Genomic DNA, 15,808 nt, shown 5'->3' with positions numbered 1-15,808 from the left:
GGATCAACAACATTGAGTTTGGAGAGAAAGAACCCATGCTGCCCTCGAGTCTGTGCCTTTGTGAAGAAGTCCGCCAACTATAACTCAGAGGGCACATAGTGAAGAGCGAGAATCTGATCTTGCACAGCAGCACGCACAAAGGAGGCATCCACACCGATGTGCTTGGTGAGCTCATGCTTCACCAGGTCACGCGCAATACTGATAGCACCTGTACTGTCTGACAATAAGGGAGTCGGTGTAGTAGCAGACACACCAAAGTCCTCAAGTAACCATCGCAACTAGGTACCTCAGCCATCAACATAGCCATCGCTCGCAACTCAGCCTCTGTGCTCGAGCGAGAAACTGCAGTCTGTTTCTTTGTCTTCCAGGCAGTGAGAGAGCTGCCAAGAAAGACACAATAAGCAGACAACGAGCGTCGATCAGAAGGATCACCAGCCCACGTAGCATTAGAGTAGGCCTGGAGCTGGAGTGGGGAAAGAAAAGGCGGTGAGAGATCGTGCCACGAAGATATCGTAGAACATGGAAGAGGTGACTAGTGGACAAAGGTGGGGGCTGAAACGAACTGACTGGGAATGTGGACAGGATAGGATATGTCAGGATGAGTGACAACTAGATAGACAAGGCTCCTAACAAGGTGGCGATAGCGAGTGGGATCAGGAAGAGGATCACCATCAGAAGCACGAAGCTGAATGTTGAGCTCCATAGGAGTCACAACAGTGCGCTCATCGCCAAGAGCGGCTCGAGCAAGAAGACCCTGTATATATTTTTCCTGGGAGATGAAGAAGCCATCAAAGGTCGAAGAAACCTCAATCCAAAGTAAATAGTGAAGTGGACCAAGATCAGACATTAGGACTGGTCGCGAAGGCAGGCCTTAACAAAGGCAATGTAGTCAGAGTCGTCGCCGGTGATGATCATGTCATCTACATATAGAAGGAGAAGAGTCCGACCACGAGAAAATGTGTGAACAAACAAGGCGGGATCATGATCACTGGGCGAGAAGCCAGCGGTAGTCACGACAGAGGCGAACCGCTCGAACCAGGTGCGAGGGGCCTGTTTAAGACCACAGAGAGAGCGCCGAAGTCGACAGACCATACCATCAGGAACAGAGTACCCTGGTGGTGGCTGCATATAAACCTCCTCACACAACTCACCATTGAGAAAGGCGTTCTGAACGTCAAGCTGAGACACAGACCAATGACGAACAGAAGCCACAACAAGGAGAGTGCGGACAGTGGTCATGTGGGCCACATGAGCGAATGTCTCATCATAATCGCGTCTCTGCTCCTGCTGAAAGCCACGTGCCACAAGACGAGCTTTGTGACACTCAAGAGAACCATCGGAGCGAGTCTTAATCGTATAGACCCACTTGCACGTGATGGGACGAACATCGGAAGGGAAACCAGATCCCACGTGCCAGTGCGCTCAAGGGCAGCAATCTCCTCGGCCATCGCAAGCTGGCATTCAGGCCGAGTCATGGCAACCCGATAGGAAGGGGGCTCAACAACAGCAGAGAGACCGTACCGGTCAGGAGAATAGCGATCAGGTGGGGGGCGAGGCCGAGCACAAAGGTTATGAACCGGTGGAGGCGTGAAAGGAGGCGCTCTGGAAGTGGAAGGTGAGTCAGTAGAATCATCCTCGATACGAAGGCGCGAGGGTAGTGGAGAGGAAAAGGAGAGAGAGGCCGACATACTGGAGAGGATGATGGAGAGGTGGATGATGAGGGTGGGGAGGAGGATGGAGGGGAAGGTGGTGTCGATGGTGTATGAGGAAGAGAGACATGCTAGAGGAAGGGGGGAGACATGAGGCACATAGGAAGGTGTATCGGGAAGGAGAAGGAAAGAAATATCGTCCACAGAAAAGCTCGAGGAGAAAGGACATGGGTAGTAAGAACGAGACTCATCGAAAGTCACATCACGCGAAATGCGCAGCCGACGACCAACAGGATCCCAACATCTATAGCCCTTGTGCTCATCACTGTAGCCAAGAAAAACACACTCAATCGACTGAGCAGTCAATTTGGTGAGTTCTCGTGGGGCAAGAAGAACATAGCGCACACACATCCAAACATACGGAGAGCTGAGTAGTCAGGAGAATGACCAGTGAGACGCTCCATAGGAATACCACCCTGCAAGGCAGCCGATGGCTGAATGTTGATGAGATAGGTGGATGCGAAAACGGCCTCAGCCCAAAAGTGGGGTGGAAGAGAGGCGGCGATCGTCAGCACACGAGCCGTCTCAAGCAGATGATGATGCTTACGTTCCGCAACGCCATTCTGAGCATGGGCACCAGGACATGAGAACTGGGCAAGAGTACCTGGTTTCGCAAGAAAACCACGCAACATCTAGGAGATATACTCTCCAGTGGAGTCAACATGAAAAGTACGAATAGGCGTGGAAAACTGGGTTTGAACCATGGCAGAAAATCGCTTGTATATAGAGAGAACCTTGCTACGAGGTTTCATAAAGTAGAGCCAAGTGTAGCGAGAGAAATCATCAATAAACAGAACATAGTAGCGATGACCACCTTTCGAATCAAAGGGAGCATGACCCCAAACATCAAAATGAACTAAGTCAAAAGGACGCCGAGATACCAACTCACTGGTAGACTAAGGTAACTGGGCCTGTTTGCCAAGTCTACAACCATCACAATGTAAAGAAACATCTCCAGAGATAGACCCTAAGACGCCCTAACGCACTAACGATGACAAGCGGGAGCCACAAATGTGACCAAGTCGATGATGCCACTGCTGGAAGGACGCGGAAGAGGAGGCAGCAAGAGCATGAGAATTGGCAGAAGTGGTGGCAGCGGAAGGAACACGAAGCCAGTCAACCTCCCAAAGGCCCTCTGACTCACGGCGCCGAGGGCTAGCACCAACCAGAGCGTTGGTGCGACGATCCTGAACAGAGCAAGAGTCGACATCAAGAATGACACGACAACTAGAATCAATAAGTTGGGCAGCGGAAAAGAGATTCATGGTAAGACGGGGAACATGAGAAACACTAGGAACAAAAAAAGACGGAGTAGAAAGAGTGCCACGACTAGCAACAGGAAGGGGTGTGCCATTGGCAGTGAGAACATTAATAGGAGAATCAAGAGGTCGAAGAGAAGACACCGCGGAAGAATCAAAAGACATATGAAAAGAAGCTGCAGAATCCAGAACCCACGAAGATGTACCTGACTGTGTAGGTGCCGGCGGTGATGGAGCAGTGGAAGCTGTCACAGCGGCAGTGGAACCCGTCGATGAAGAACCGGAGGAAGCTAGTATGTGCTTGAGCCGCACAATGTCCTAGTTAGTGAGTGACGGAGTCGAGGAAGACGCATGAGTCCCACTGGAAGAAGAGCGCCTCTGGTCTCGCTGCTTCTGGCGACAATCAGACTTTGGTGTCACGGCACGACCGGTCCTTCTCTGCATAAGGAGGGCACCCCCCTGAAGGTATGGGCAGGAGCGGTGGAGCAGTGAGGCGAGCAGACGACAGAGGAGCTCGAGCAGCCAGCACAGAGGGAACCACAAGCAACCCAGCAAAACGAAGATGGGTCTCCTCAGCACGAAGCTCAGCAAGCACCTCCAAGATAGGAACACGACCATGAGCAAGCAAGTGAGCACGTCGAGGCTCAAACTCGGAACGGAGGCGAGATAAGGACTCATGAACGCGCTGAAACTCCAAGTCGGACCGCATAGTTTGGCAGCAACGGCAAGCACCACAAACAACTGTCCGGAGAGAGTCAAGCTGGCGCCAGATGTGAGAGCTCTGTGTGTAGAACTCATCAACAAAAGAGTCACCCTGCTGAAGAGCATGCTCCTGACGCACCACAGATAAGTAGAGAGCATCACAAGAGGGCTGATAGCGCTGACAGAGATAAGACCACATCGCTGCAACGGTGCCGAGGCCCATAAACTCCAAAGCAAACTGAGGGAGGACACTCGCAGTGCGATCAGCAGCAACTCGAGCATCATCATTGCACCAATGAGTATAAGCAGACAGATCATCTTGGTAGACAAAAAGAGCATCTGAATAAGCTGATACCTGCTGATGATAAGCATCAACCGCAGCATCATCGAGAGCCTTGGCTGCATCCTGATCAGCCTGAGAAGCATCAGCAGCAAGAACAGGCGGCACCGGCGGGGTAGGAGCCACGGGGGCAATAGGGCATGGCGGACAGGGGACCTCGCCAGAGAGAACGCCCCACAGGGAAAGACCGCGCATATGCATACGCATGAAACCCACAAACTCAACATAGTTGGTGCCATCGAAGATCACCGAGCACCGAGGAACAGCCACATAGCCCGAAGAAGACGTGATGAGCTCTCTGTTTTTATATTTTTTGAAGTCAACTGTCACAGGAGGCTGGATCTGGATCGGGCAGAGGCATGCCCGAGGCCAAAACGCGAGCGGGGAGCCGTGGATCCGGCCGGACAGGGGTGGCGGCGGCCAGACAGGGACGGCGGCGGCCGGACGAGGAGGGGGCAGCCGGATGAGGGGTGGGGGCAGCCGAACAGGGGCGGCGACGGCCGAAGTAGAGAGGAGGGCATCGGGGGCGGATCCAGGCAGAGCATGGGTGGCGGCCGGGCGGCGGATTAGGGTGAGGCCGAACAAGAGACGACCGGCGGCGGGCAGATCTGGGCAGGGGGCGGCCGGAGACAATGCAGACTAGGGACGGGGCCTAGCGGTGGCGGCGGCGGCTGGGGTGGAGCACGCACGGAGTTGCATCGTGCGGGAGAGAGGCTAACTTGGCCACTGATACCATGTTGGAGAATGAGCAACTAACTTTCACAGGGGGCCAAAGGCCAATACATGTACATGCATGGTAAAGTGCAGGAAGCCCCTTATACAATGGGGATATACAGAAAAGGGGACTATGCACATCTAACACAGTTTAGTTGTACACTTTTGTGAGCTCTGAGTATAATTTCAAGAAATGCAGCAGTTAGCTGTTTTCTTCATGTAGGATAGACAGATTGGAGAAGCTATTACCACCTTTTATATCAGTTTACTGATATCAGCACAATTTCTTTGGTTCATGTTGATTTTCTCAGTGGCGTAGTTACATAAGTTACATAGCACGTGTTGGTCATTCTTAATTTGTCTTTCACCAATATACTCATTTGCTATACACTTTTGAAGTTTACATAGCACGTGCTCTTATTATCTTATCTTGTCCAAACTTTGGACACTTTCTAAAGAAAAACTTTATTTTCTGTTGCAGCTTCCTCCTGGAACTATTCTTATACGGCCATCAATGATAAAAATAAAATCTGATCCAAAATTGTGTGGTGTACAGTCCGTTAACTCTTGGGAACTGATAAAAATGAAAGCTGATCCAAAATCATATTGTGTCCAGTCCGTCAACTCTTTGGAAATAGTGACAACGAGGTATGCCACGAACCTTTGAGCTGCACTGTTATATTTAGGTATTAAGTACATACTTAGTTACACGTCTGAATACTATGGATTGCTATGTCTGTGCATGTTGTTGGAACTTTAAAGCCTCCTAGAAGTATTTATTTAATCCTTTTTCTCGAGAAAACGCAAAAGACCTTTGTGTTTCGTTGCATTGAAAAGATAGAATTTTGTTACAACCCTCCAAGTTCAGGTAAGAACAGGAAAAATTAGTGTACATCCCAGGTGGTTGGCAAGATGACCCGCAGGCCACGGACACCAGCTTGTGCCCATTGCCCTACTTCATCCTTGATCTTAGAGACCAGGGCATGGACGAGAGGCTGCGCACCGTCGAATATGCACTTGTTGTGCTGCTGCTGCTTCCAGATCATCCATGACGTCAGGAGGGCAATGGAGGCGAAACCCTTGCGCATCTGTGTAGGCGTGGAGCCACCAGTCCATGAGGGTATCTTCCTGGTTTGGGCCTGCGTTGGTCATCCTGAGCCAAGCTAGGACCTCATGCCAAGTCTGTTTGGCGAAAGGGCACGCCAGGAGTAAGTGACGCATTATCTCAAGAGCCTGGTCGCACAGCAGGCATAGCGATCAGCAGTCCAGCACCTATCAAGGTTGGCCAGCCAGTGGAAAAGTTTCACACGTGGCGGCGCCCAACTCTTCCAAAAGAAGCAAGTTGTGGATCCCTGGAATGTGGCGGGTGCCAGAGGCCGTCCACTTCCAAACAAGCTGGTCAGGGGCATCCGGAAGCAAGAAGTGTTCGATCGCCTGCCAGACTTGCACGTATTGGCCAATTTCGTTAATGCCAACGGTCCCATGAATGTCTCGTGCCCAGCTATGGCCCTGTATACCTTCAATCCTTATCGGTGGCATTACAGATTATGCACAATAGTCATGTCTCATGTGAACTTATTTTGTTGCAGTTCACTGTGATTTTGTGTGGCTATGCTTCATTTCTCTTGTCCCAAGTCATTTCTCAAATTCCAGTTGAAACAAATCCCTCCTAGGTTTAGTTTCTCCTTTGTATCAGTCCTACAAAATAACTGCCAAAAATTGTATGTGGTGGCAACAGGGAAAAGTCTTTTTAATTTTTAGAGGAATAAAAAAATCTGAACCTCCGGAGTTTCTTATTTTCGGCAAAAAAGAAAACATTCTAAGAGTTTGCACTGTACTCGATCCTTTTCAAAGGAAAGCACATATTCCAAAAATAGAATGTTCTTGGTTGACTTGTTATTCTGAATTTATTTTATAATTTCACTACTAAAATCCTTCCTTTTTTGCTTGGTTTGGAACGTTCATGAAACCCACTGGCAAGTCCGGTAAACAGCAGATTGAGTTTACCCGGAGTGGGGTGTTGATATCGAACTTAGTTTTGGTTCCTTAGAAGCTCTGTCCCACAAACCTTTCAAACCACCACACTTGTTCTTCATTTTTCACACCTATACAAATAAAAAATATACTCCCTCTGTTCCGAGTATAGTGCACATAAGTTTTTGGCATATTCCATACTGTAGTGCGTAATAGCAGCCGCAACCGATTTTGGACGAAAATAGCCTTGCCTTATCCCCTTCCTCCCGCAGCAGTACCACGATGATTGAGGACCACCGCGGCTGGAACGACGCATCTCCCTCGCCGCCCTCTTCCTCCCCACAACCTCTGGGCGGACAGCGGTGCTCCAGTGAGCTCTGGATCAACCTCCTCTCCTCTGTGCCGACGAGATCCAGGAGATAGCGATGACGAGGTGGTCAAAAGCGTGATGTATGGACACCCATGACCCATGGACGTCGGTCAGAGCGCACCATCGCCCGCCTGTGAGAGTGAGCCACTCCGAGCACTCCGCCATTCGCCCATCCACCTTGCATGGGTGCCAATCGACTTCCTCAAGCACCGGCTGCCTCTTTCTCGGTCTTCTCCTCCAACACCGGTGAGCAGCTCCCCGCTGGGTTCAAGGTCGATGCCAACGAGGCTGGGCGATCCTTGGACATGGAGCGGCAGCACGCCGGCGCCAACTTCATATGCAGTAGCGGCAGCGGCTCACAGGTGGCAGAGGCGCCTTCCACGCCCATGGCCGATGGCTCCGCATCAGCCATGGTCGGCGTCTCCACGTCCAGCACGTCCATGGTGGCGCTGCCGCGTTCTTGGCTGCACCTCCGCTTCCCTGGCCGGATTTGCTTGCTGGTCGTGGACGCTTGCGTCATGTGAAACAGAGAAGGCCGGAGTACAGCATACTACTACTTCTTGCACGTGGGCTGGGGACTTTCTTGTCCAAAATTTAGCGCCAGCACATACATTGGTACCTGGTCTAGAAACTATGCGCACTACAATCTGGAATGGAGGGAGTACATGTTAATATCAGGAAAAAGAAAGCAACCGTTTTTCCTTTGACGGTTAAACATGCTGTTTAGTTCTTTTAGCTATGACTAAGATTACTTGCTTTTGCTCGATAGTTTAAACTTTTTGATGAGTTCATTTGTGCATGAAATTTGATGTGGTAGCATTTGGCAACTCATGGTGTAAGACTTCGGTGGGTATTGGTTAAGTGGGGAGGTAAGAGCATATTAAAGTGTGAGCAGGAGTGCCTACCTTTCTGCAACAGATTAAGCCATGTGAATTAGGACATGTTGATTGTGCTTGGTTCACAAGAGGTGTAATATTTTTTTTTTGTTTCCTCAGCGCTAAACCGAAAAGGACATTAACATCGAAGCTCTTGATTGCACTACTTCGCTATGGAGGAGTTAAAGAAGAGTTCTTTATGGAGCTTCTAGAAAATGCAATTGAAGGGGCTAAGACCGCTCATTGTGATTATGAAGACGCACTAAACAGTTAGTGGCATATTTTCCATGCACTACGTTTTATGAATTGCCACATATGTGCTTCTTTCTGCTCTTATCTTACTGTTAGACTATGATAGTCTGCCATTTACATTCACCTGCTTGCATTTGATACAAACCTCTTTTTGATCTGGTCCTTGCAGTTGCATTTGTCTATGCGGACATGGAGGATTCGATATCAGCACGAATGATTTTGTCTGGAATTCCACTAGAAGATGCATATTTGCAATCCAGGCTGGCTATCATGGCTCAACAAGAAAGAAAGGGAATCAAGCAAGGAAAGCTACCAATCAGTGATTGCTTTTATTTGATGGGTACAACAGATCCTACAGGGAAACTCAAAGCCAATGAAGTTTGTGTGATCCTGTAAGTGGCAGACATACTCTTTTGGATCTGCATGCCTTTTGAATTCTGTTATGTGTATATTCCCTTGATCCATGATTTTACTGGTCACACCATGAGTTTCTGAAGACACAGCTATTTTATTGATATTTAATGTTTATGAAGAAACCTCGGATAGGGAAACTCTTGGGACTGCACATGCCTTTTTTTAGTAGAAGTGTGCCCACACGACGTGAGGCTCTCACACCTCTGCTATTTTGTTAGCGTGTATATTGTACTCACAAGTCACAAGGATATGCGTATTCTTGTGTGCGGACTATAAAGTATTTTTAATTACAGTTCTAGAAGTGTGTGTGTTAGTTGACCTAACTGTGCTTCTGGTTGAAAAGAAGAGCTGTTAACCACTGATAATAATCATAATATGCTTTCATTATGACTTAATTCTTTGATAGAACTGATTATAAGATCATAACCATATGTGGGTATTTGGGGCTTCAACCTGTTGTTTTGAGGGAGTATTTTAATGTCATTATTCCTTTCGGTTGGTCAGATATAGACTGACCTGACGTTATATATAGTCTAAAGGGGGATTGAGATTTAATTTGTATGACTATTTGTAATTAGAAAAGTCTGTAGATATTTTGGATTCCTAAAAGGTTTTGATATCGTGGAAAACATTACAAACTTCCATTCTGTAGGTGGCCTTAGGGTCCTTAAAACATCGATCGTTGTGCAGCCATTATTTATTGGAGTACTGCTGATGTGTGAAAGCAGTTCCTTTTTTTCTGCATCAAGATTCAAGAATTTTGTGTTCTCTCAAATAAAAAACAGTTCTTTTCCTCTCTCCTTTTTCTGGTTTTTACTTACTTTATATGCTTTTATTAAACAGTGAGAATGGACCATATTGTGGAAATGTGCTTGTCTATAAACATCCTGGGTTACACTTTGGTGATATACATGTCTTGACATCAAGATATATCAAGGATATACAAGACGCAGTAGGATATTCAAGATATGCTATACTTTTCCCTACCTCTGGCCCACGATCTTTGGCCGATGAGATGGCCAATAGTGATTTTGATGGGGACATGTATTGGGTCTCAATAAATGAACAGGTCAGTTCATTGCTAATTGACATTTTATTTTGAATCTTCATTGGAAAACATTATCTTCCATGGCCCGTTTCAGACCTCAATAACCAAAGTGGCCCTTCTTTTTGCAAGGAAAAATGCCACATTGCTCATTACCCTTAAAATATTAACTATGTTAGCTTCTTCATTTTTGACTTCAGTCATTCATGTCCTAGCATTACTACTAATCGCTTATCCTAGTTGAGCCTTTGTCAGTTTCTGAACTATATATAGGTTTTCTAATACATGCTTTATTACCACACTGGCTACTATAGATTCATCAAGTCATGTGTATCATTGCAGTAGTGATGAAGCATTAGAAAATGGTTTTGGTATTGTAGCAATAACACATTATGCCTTTTAACCTCTCAATGTATTGTCCTGCTTTGATTGTAAATATGCCATTTTCAGTTATTAAAGCAGTTCAAGCCTTCTAAACCATGGGAATGGGGCCAAGTAAATAAACCAGTACAGGCCGAGAAAAAGTGTCTTCTGGATTTAGACGAACCCCTACTCGAGAGGAGTTTGTTTCATGAATTCTTAAAAGCAAGATTTGCACGCAGGTATTCATATCAAGTTGATTTATTATTTTTCTGATTTATGCTGATAATCATTACAAATTCACAAGTGTCCGTCTTTAAAACAGCACTTCAGAATGTATGTGTCACTAGGATACGATTTTCTTCTGATGATGAGTTTTGCAGCAAGAATCTTATTTAGAGGACAAATTTCTTGTTACGCTGCTTGTGCATGAGACCGGGGATTGGCATATGTGTTACGCGTGGCTTGTGCATTTTGATAGGTGAAAAATGTAATATAGCCATCATTCAAACGAATTAATTCACATGTAGCTGTCTTTCTTCATTCCACCCGGGAAATGCTTCATACTGTTATCAGTCTCAACTTGAGCAGACCCTATCTGTTGGGTTTATTGTTTCCTTTTACTCATTTGGTTAGCGTAAATCTTGAGTGAAAATTCCCTTATCTCTCATGTTACTGTTTCACAATACTCCATTGTAGAAGATAAATAGGATTTGCATTTTATTAAAATGGGATATTCAGTGTTGCATCGAAAGTCATCTTCTACTGCTCATTTGAGATCGCGATACAACAACAACAACAACAACAACAAAGCCTTTAGTCCCAAACAAGTTGGGGTAGGCTAGAGGTGAAACCCATAAGATCTCGCAACTAACTCATGGCTCTAGCACATGGATAGCAAGCTTCCACGAACCCCTGTCCATAGCTAGCTCTTTGGTGATACTCCAATCCTTCAGGTCTCTCTTAACGGACTCCTCCCATGTCAAATTCGGTCTACCCCGCCCTCTCTTGACATTCTCAGCACGCTTTAGCCGTCCGCTATGCACTGGAGCTTCTGGAGGCCTGCGCTGAATATGCCCAAACCATCTCAGACGATGTTGGACAAGCTTCTCTTAAATTCGTGCTACCCCAACTCTATCTCGTATATCATCATTCCGGACTCGATCCTTCCTCGTCTGGCCACACATCCATCTCAACATACACATCTCCGCCACACGTAACTGTTGAATATGTCGTCTTTTAGTCGGCCAACACTCAACGCCATACAACATTGCGGGTCGAACCGCCATCCTGTAGAACTTGCCTTTTAGCTTTTGTGGCACTCTCTTGTCACAGAGAATGCCAGAAGCTTGGCGCCACTTCATCCATCCGACTTTGATTCGATGGTTCACATCTTCATCAATACCCCCATCCTCCTGCAGTATTGACCTCAAATACCGAAAGGTGTCCTTCTGAGGTACCACCTGGCCATCAAGGCTAACCTCCTCCTCACACCTAGTAGTACTGAAACCGCACATCATGTACTCGATTTTAGTTCTACTAAGCCTAAACCCTTTCAATTCCAAGGTTTGTCTCCATAACTCTAACTTCGTATTTACCCCCGTCCGACTATCGTCAACTAGCACCACATCATCCGCAAAGAGCATACACCATGGGATATCTCCTTGTATATCCCTTGTGACCTCATCCATCACCAATGCAAAAAGATAAGGGCTCAAAGCTGACCCCTGATGTAGCCCTATGTTAATCGGGAAGTCATCAGTGTCGACATCACTTGTTCGAACACTTGTCACAACGTTATCGTACATGTCCTTGATGAGGGTAATGTACTTTGCTGGGACTTTGTGTTTCTCCAAGGCCCACCCACATGACATTCCGCGGTATCTTATCATAGGCCTTCTCCAGGTCAATGAACACCATATGCAAGTCCTTCTTTTGCTCCCTATATCTCTCCATAAGTTGTCGTACCAAGAAAATGGCTTCCATGGTCGACCTCCCAGGCATGAAACCAAACTGATTTTTGGTCACGCTTGCCATTCTTCTTAAGCGGTGCTCAATGACTCTCCCATAGCTTCATTGTATGGCTCATCAGCTTAATTCCACGGTAATTAGTACAACTCTGAACATCCCCCTTGTTCTTGAAGATTGGTACTAATATACTCCGTCTCCATTCTTCTGGCATTTTGTTTGCCCCAAAAATGAGGTTGAAAAGCTTGGTTAGCCATACTATCGCTATGTCCCCGAGACCTTTCCACACCTTGCCTCCTTTCATCCTTTTTAAAGCCTCCTTGACCTCAGACTCCTGGATTCGCCGCACAAAATGCATGCTGGTCTCATCAAAGGAGTCGTCCAGTTCAATGGTAGAACTCTCATTCTTCCCATTGAACAGCTTGTCGAAGTACTCCCGCCATCTATGCTTAATCTCCTCGTCCTTCACCAAGAGTTGGCCTGCTCTGTCCTTGATGCATTTGACTTGGCCAATATCCCTCGTCTTCCTCTCTCGGATCTTGGCCATCTTATAGATGTCCCTTTCGCCTTCCTTCGTGCCTAACCGTTGGTAGAGGTCCTCATATGCCCGACCCCTTGCTTCACCAACAGCTCGCTTTGCGGCCTTCTTCGCCATCTTGTACTTCTCTATGTTGTCTGCACTCCTATCCAGGTATAGGCGTCTGAAGCAATCTTTCTTCTCTTTAATCGCCTTCTGGACATCATCATTCCACCACCAGGTATCCTTATCTTCGCTTCTCCTTCCCCTGGACACTCCAAACTCCTTCGAGGCCACCTTACGAGTGCAAGTCGCCATCTTCATCCACAGATTGTCCGCATCCCCTCCTTCCTCCCAAGGGCCCTCCTTAATGACCCTCTCCTTGAACGCCTCTGCTACCTCCCCCTTGAGCTTCCAGCACTTCGTTCTAGTGACTTTGGCACGCTTATCCCGCTGGACACAAAGCCGAAAGTGGAAGTCATCAACCACTAGCTTACGCCGGGGTACAACACTCTCTCCAGGTATCACCTTACTGTCTAGGCACGCACGCCTATCTTCTCTTCTCGAGAGGATGAAATCAATCTGGCTAGAGTGTTGGCACTACTAAAACTCACCAGATGTGATTCTCTCTTTCTAAAGAGGGTGTTAGCTACAATCATGTTGTAGGCTAGAGCAAAGCTTAAGACATCTTCTCCTTCTTGATTCCTGATGCCATAACCAAAGCCCCCATGCGCCCCTTCAAAACCTGTGTTAGATGTACCCACGTGGCCATTGAGGTCTCCTCCTATGAAGAGCTTCTCACCAATCGGTACACTCCTAACCATGTCTTCCAGGCCTTCCCAGAACTCCCTCTTGGTGTTCTCATTGTGGCCTACTTGCGGGGCATACGCGCTGATAACATTGAGAACCAAGTCCTCAACTACCAGCTTGACCAGGATAATTCGGTCCCCACGTCTCTTGACGTCTACCACTCCATACTTGAGGCTCTTGTTGATCAAGATGCCTACGTCATTTCTGTTTGCAGCCGTCCCCGTGTACCACAACTTGAAGCCGGTATCCCCCACCTCCTTCGCCTTCTGTCCTCTCCATTTGGTTTCTTGGATGCAAAGGATATCAACCCCTCTCCTCCCCGCTGCATCAACTAGCTCCCGAAGCTTCCCTGTCAGAGACCCTACGTTCCAGCTACCTAAGTGATCCTCCTAGGCTCGGCTAGCTTCCTTACCCTTCGCACTCATCGAGTCAAATGCGAAGACCCTTGCTCATTTTCCACTACATCTGGGCGCCGATGTAGCACGCCTCTAAGGATGCGACGACCCGATCCTCGCTCACATGCCACCGTATCCGGATCAAGATACGGCGCGCCACCTGGGGGGTGATGGCCCGGCCCTTGCCATTTTCCACCAACCCGGGTTCCGATGTGGCGCGTCATTTGAGCTCGCGATAAATAGCAAAATCCAAAAATATTAAAAAAGTTCTAACTTTTTTGTGGCAAACTTTGATAATGTTTTCTGCGCCTGCAAAATTTCATCATGAAATGACATTCGTAGGAGTTGTGGCAAAAAAAAGTGCCCCAAAATGCTTTTGAAAATAACACTTTTGGAGCATTGGTTTTTTTTGCCATGACTTCCACGAATGTCATTCCATGATGAAATTTGGTGAGCACTGAAAACTTTTGTCAATGTTTGCCGCAAAACAATTTCAGTTTTCTTTTTGTTTTTTTCCTGGTTTTACTGTTCACTTGAGCTCACCAGACCGTGTTGTATGCCCTATTTATTACTGCTTGTTGAGTTTTCACATGGTTTTATTTGTTTCCGGCTTTTACCTGTTAATGTTTTCAACTAGAAAAATAAAGCATGGATCCATGTAGTTCTTGGATTCCTGCTGTCAGCGGCTATCTGCTAAACTATCAATATACAACCTTTTGTAATATTGTATGATCTAACTCTTGTTTGGAATTTTCCTACTTTCAGTAATGCGCTTGGCACAGCAGCTGATAGTTGGTTAGTATATATGGACCGACTGTTAACAGATGGTGTTGATGAAGATGAAAGTAATGTACTAGAAAAAAAGATAAAGAAGTTGGTTGATCTTTATTATTTGGCCCTGGACGCTCCAAAGGCCGGGACCAAGGTTAATTCCATTCTTGAGTTTACGCATTCTGTAGTTTCAAATGCTTTTATGCACTATACTATATAGCTCCATGTGCATCACCTTTCCATATTATTGTTTATTATCATATTTAGAATTTAACTGCTAGATGTCCAGATATCATCCGTTTAGCTAACATCTAATAGAAGCGAACTGAATGAACTGTTCTCTTATAAAAGATAGACCACCTTGCCTAATTAATTAGGTGTATTGTAGTATCCAGCATGGTTAAGTACTCCCTCCGTCTCATAATATAAGAGTGTTTTTGACACTACACTAGTGTAAAAAGGCTCTTATATTATGGGACGGAGGGAGTATTTTCTTAAATCGGACTTCAAATTCAATATGCACTAGAAGTAAGAAAAGGAATAGGTTGTCTGATGAATGGTGGCAGTTATCCTTTTATTTTCTTCTTTCATTTTGCTTTACCATCTGTCAGATTTTTCACATTTTTGTTAGTGCTGACACAGAATGATTTTGAAATTTTACATAGTTAGAGTAAATTGCTAGAATGTTTTGTCAGAATAGTTACATGTTAATTTGGTTCTTAAATTAAACACAGCTGCATAACCTGTATATATTTCCCCTCCCTGCTCTCTCTTAGTTTTCTCTCTCCTCCCCTGCTCTCTCCTGTATATATTTCCCTCTCATGTACATATTTTCCTATTAATATATTTACTGTCAGGCCCTCCCCTACAGTTTTCGCTAAAAAGAAAGAGGTTGATCAGTACCTTGTGTTGGTTACTTGTTTGATACTAGCTCCGTTCCTAAAGATAAGACATTTTGGCAGTTTAATTTAAACTGCCAAAACGTCTTACATTTAAGAATAGAAGGTGTAAAAGTTGACCACATGCAAAGCATTTATACTAAACAGTTTTAAGCCTTTTTCTAATCATCCTCCTTCCCTCAACAGATCAATGTCCCTGCTGAGCTGACACCAAAAAAGTATCCGCACTACATGGATCGAAAGGAAAGCTACCATTCAACATCCATACTAGGAAAAATTTATGACGAAGCAGAAAAAAAGCAATCTGAGAAAGTTGAACCAGTCGGTAAGTTGCTACTTCATTTAGCTCTTTCTTGTTGCGTTTTCACTTCTATTTTTATTTAGCCAGTTTTTTTTACATTACTACAGTATGTAACTTCAATCGCTAGAGCTTT

The 15,808-nt window shown here is 46.1% G+C and overlaps 1 protein-coding gene across 1 annotated transcript in view; it reads left to right on the top strand.

Moving 5' to 3' along the window:
- Positions 1-15,808, top strand: part of LOC119267448 (probable RNA-dependent RNA polymerase 3) — a 29,295-nt gene that overhangs the window by 11,795 nt on the left and 1,692 nt on the right. Inside the window, exons 11-17 of the mRNA XM_037548830.1 lie at positions 5,206-5,372; positions 8,064-8,212; positions 8,365-8,587; positions 9,453-9,678; positions 10,105-10,256; positions 14,470-14,629; positions 15,561-15,699. Of these exons, the coding sequence (XP_037404727.1) occupies positions 5,206-5,372; positions 8,064-8,212; positions 8,365-8,587; positions 9,453-9,678; positions 10,105-10,256; positions 14,470-14,629; positions 15,561-15,699 (1,216 nt within the window). The remainder of the gene's footprint in view (positions 1-5,205; positions 5,373-8,063; positions 8,213-8,364; positions 8,588-9,452; positions 9,679-10,104; positions 10,257-14,469; positions 14,630-15,560; positions 15,700-15,808) is intronic.

Source organism: Triticum dicoccoides, chromosome 3A, assembly GCF_002162155.2.
Source record: "Triticum dicoccoides isolate Atlit2015 ecotype Zavitan chromosome 3A, WEW_v2.0, whole genome shotgun sequence".
Taxonomy (NCBI): domain Eukaryota; kingdom Viridiplantae; phylum Streptophyta; class Magnoliopsida; order Poales; family Poaceae; genus Triticum; species Triticum dicoccoides.
Note: the sequence above shows the minus strand (reverse complement) of the source record. Positions and strands in the feature narration are given on the sequence as shown.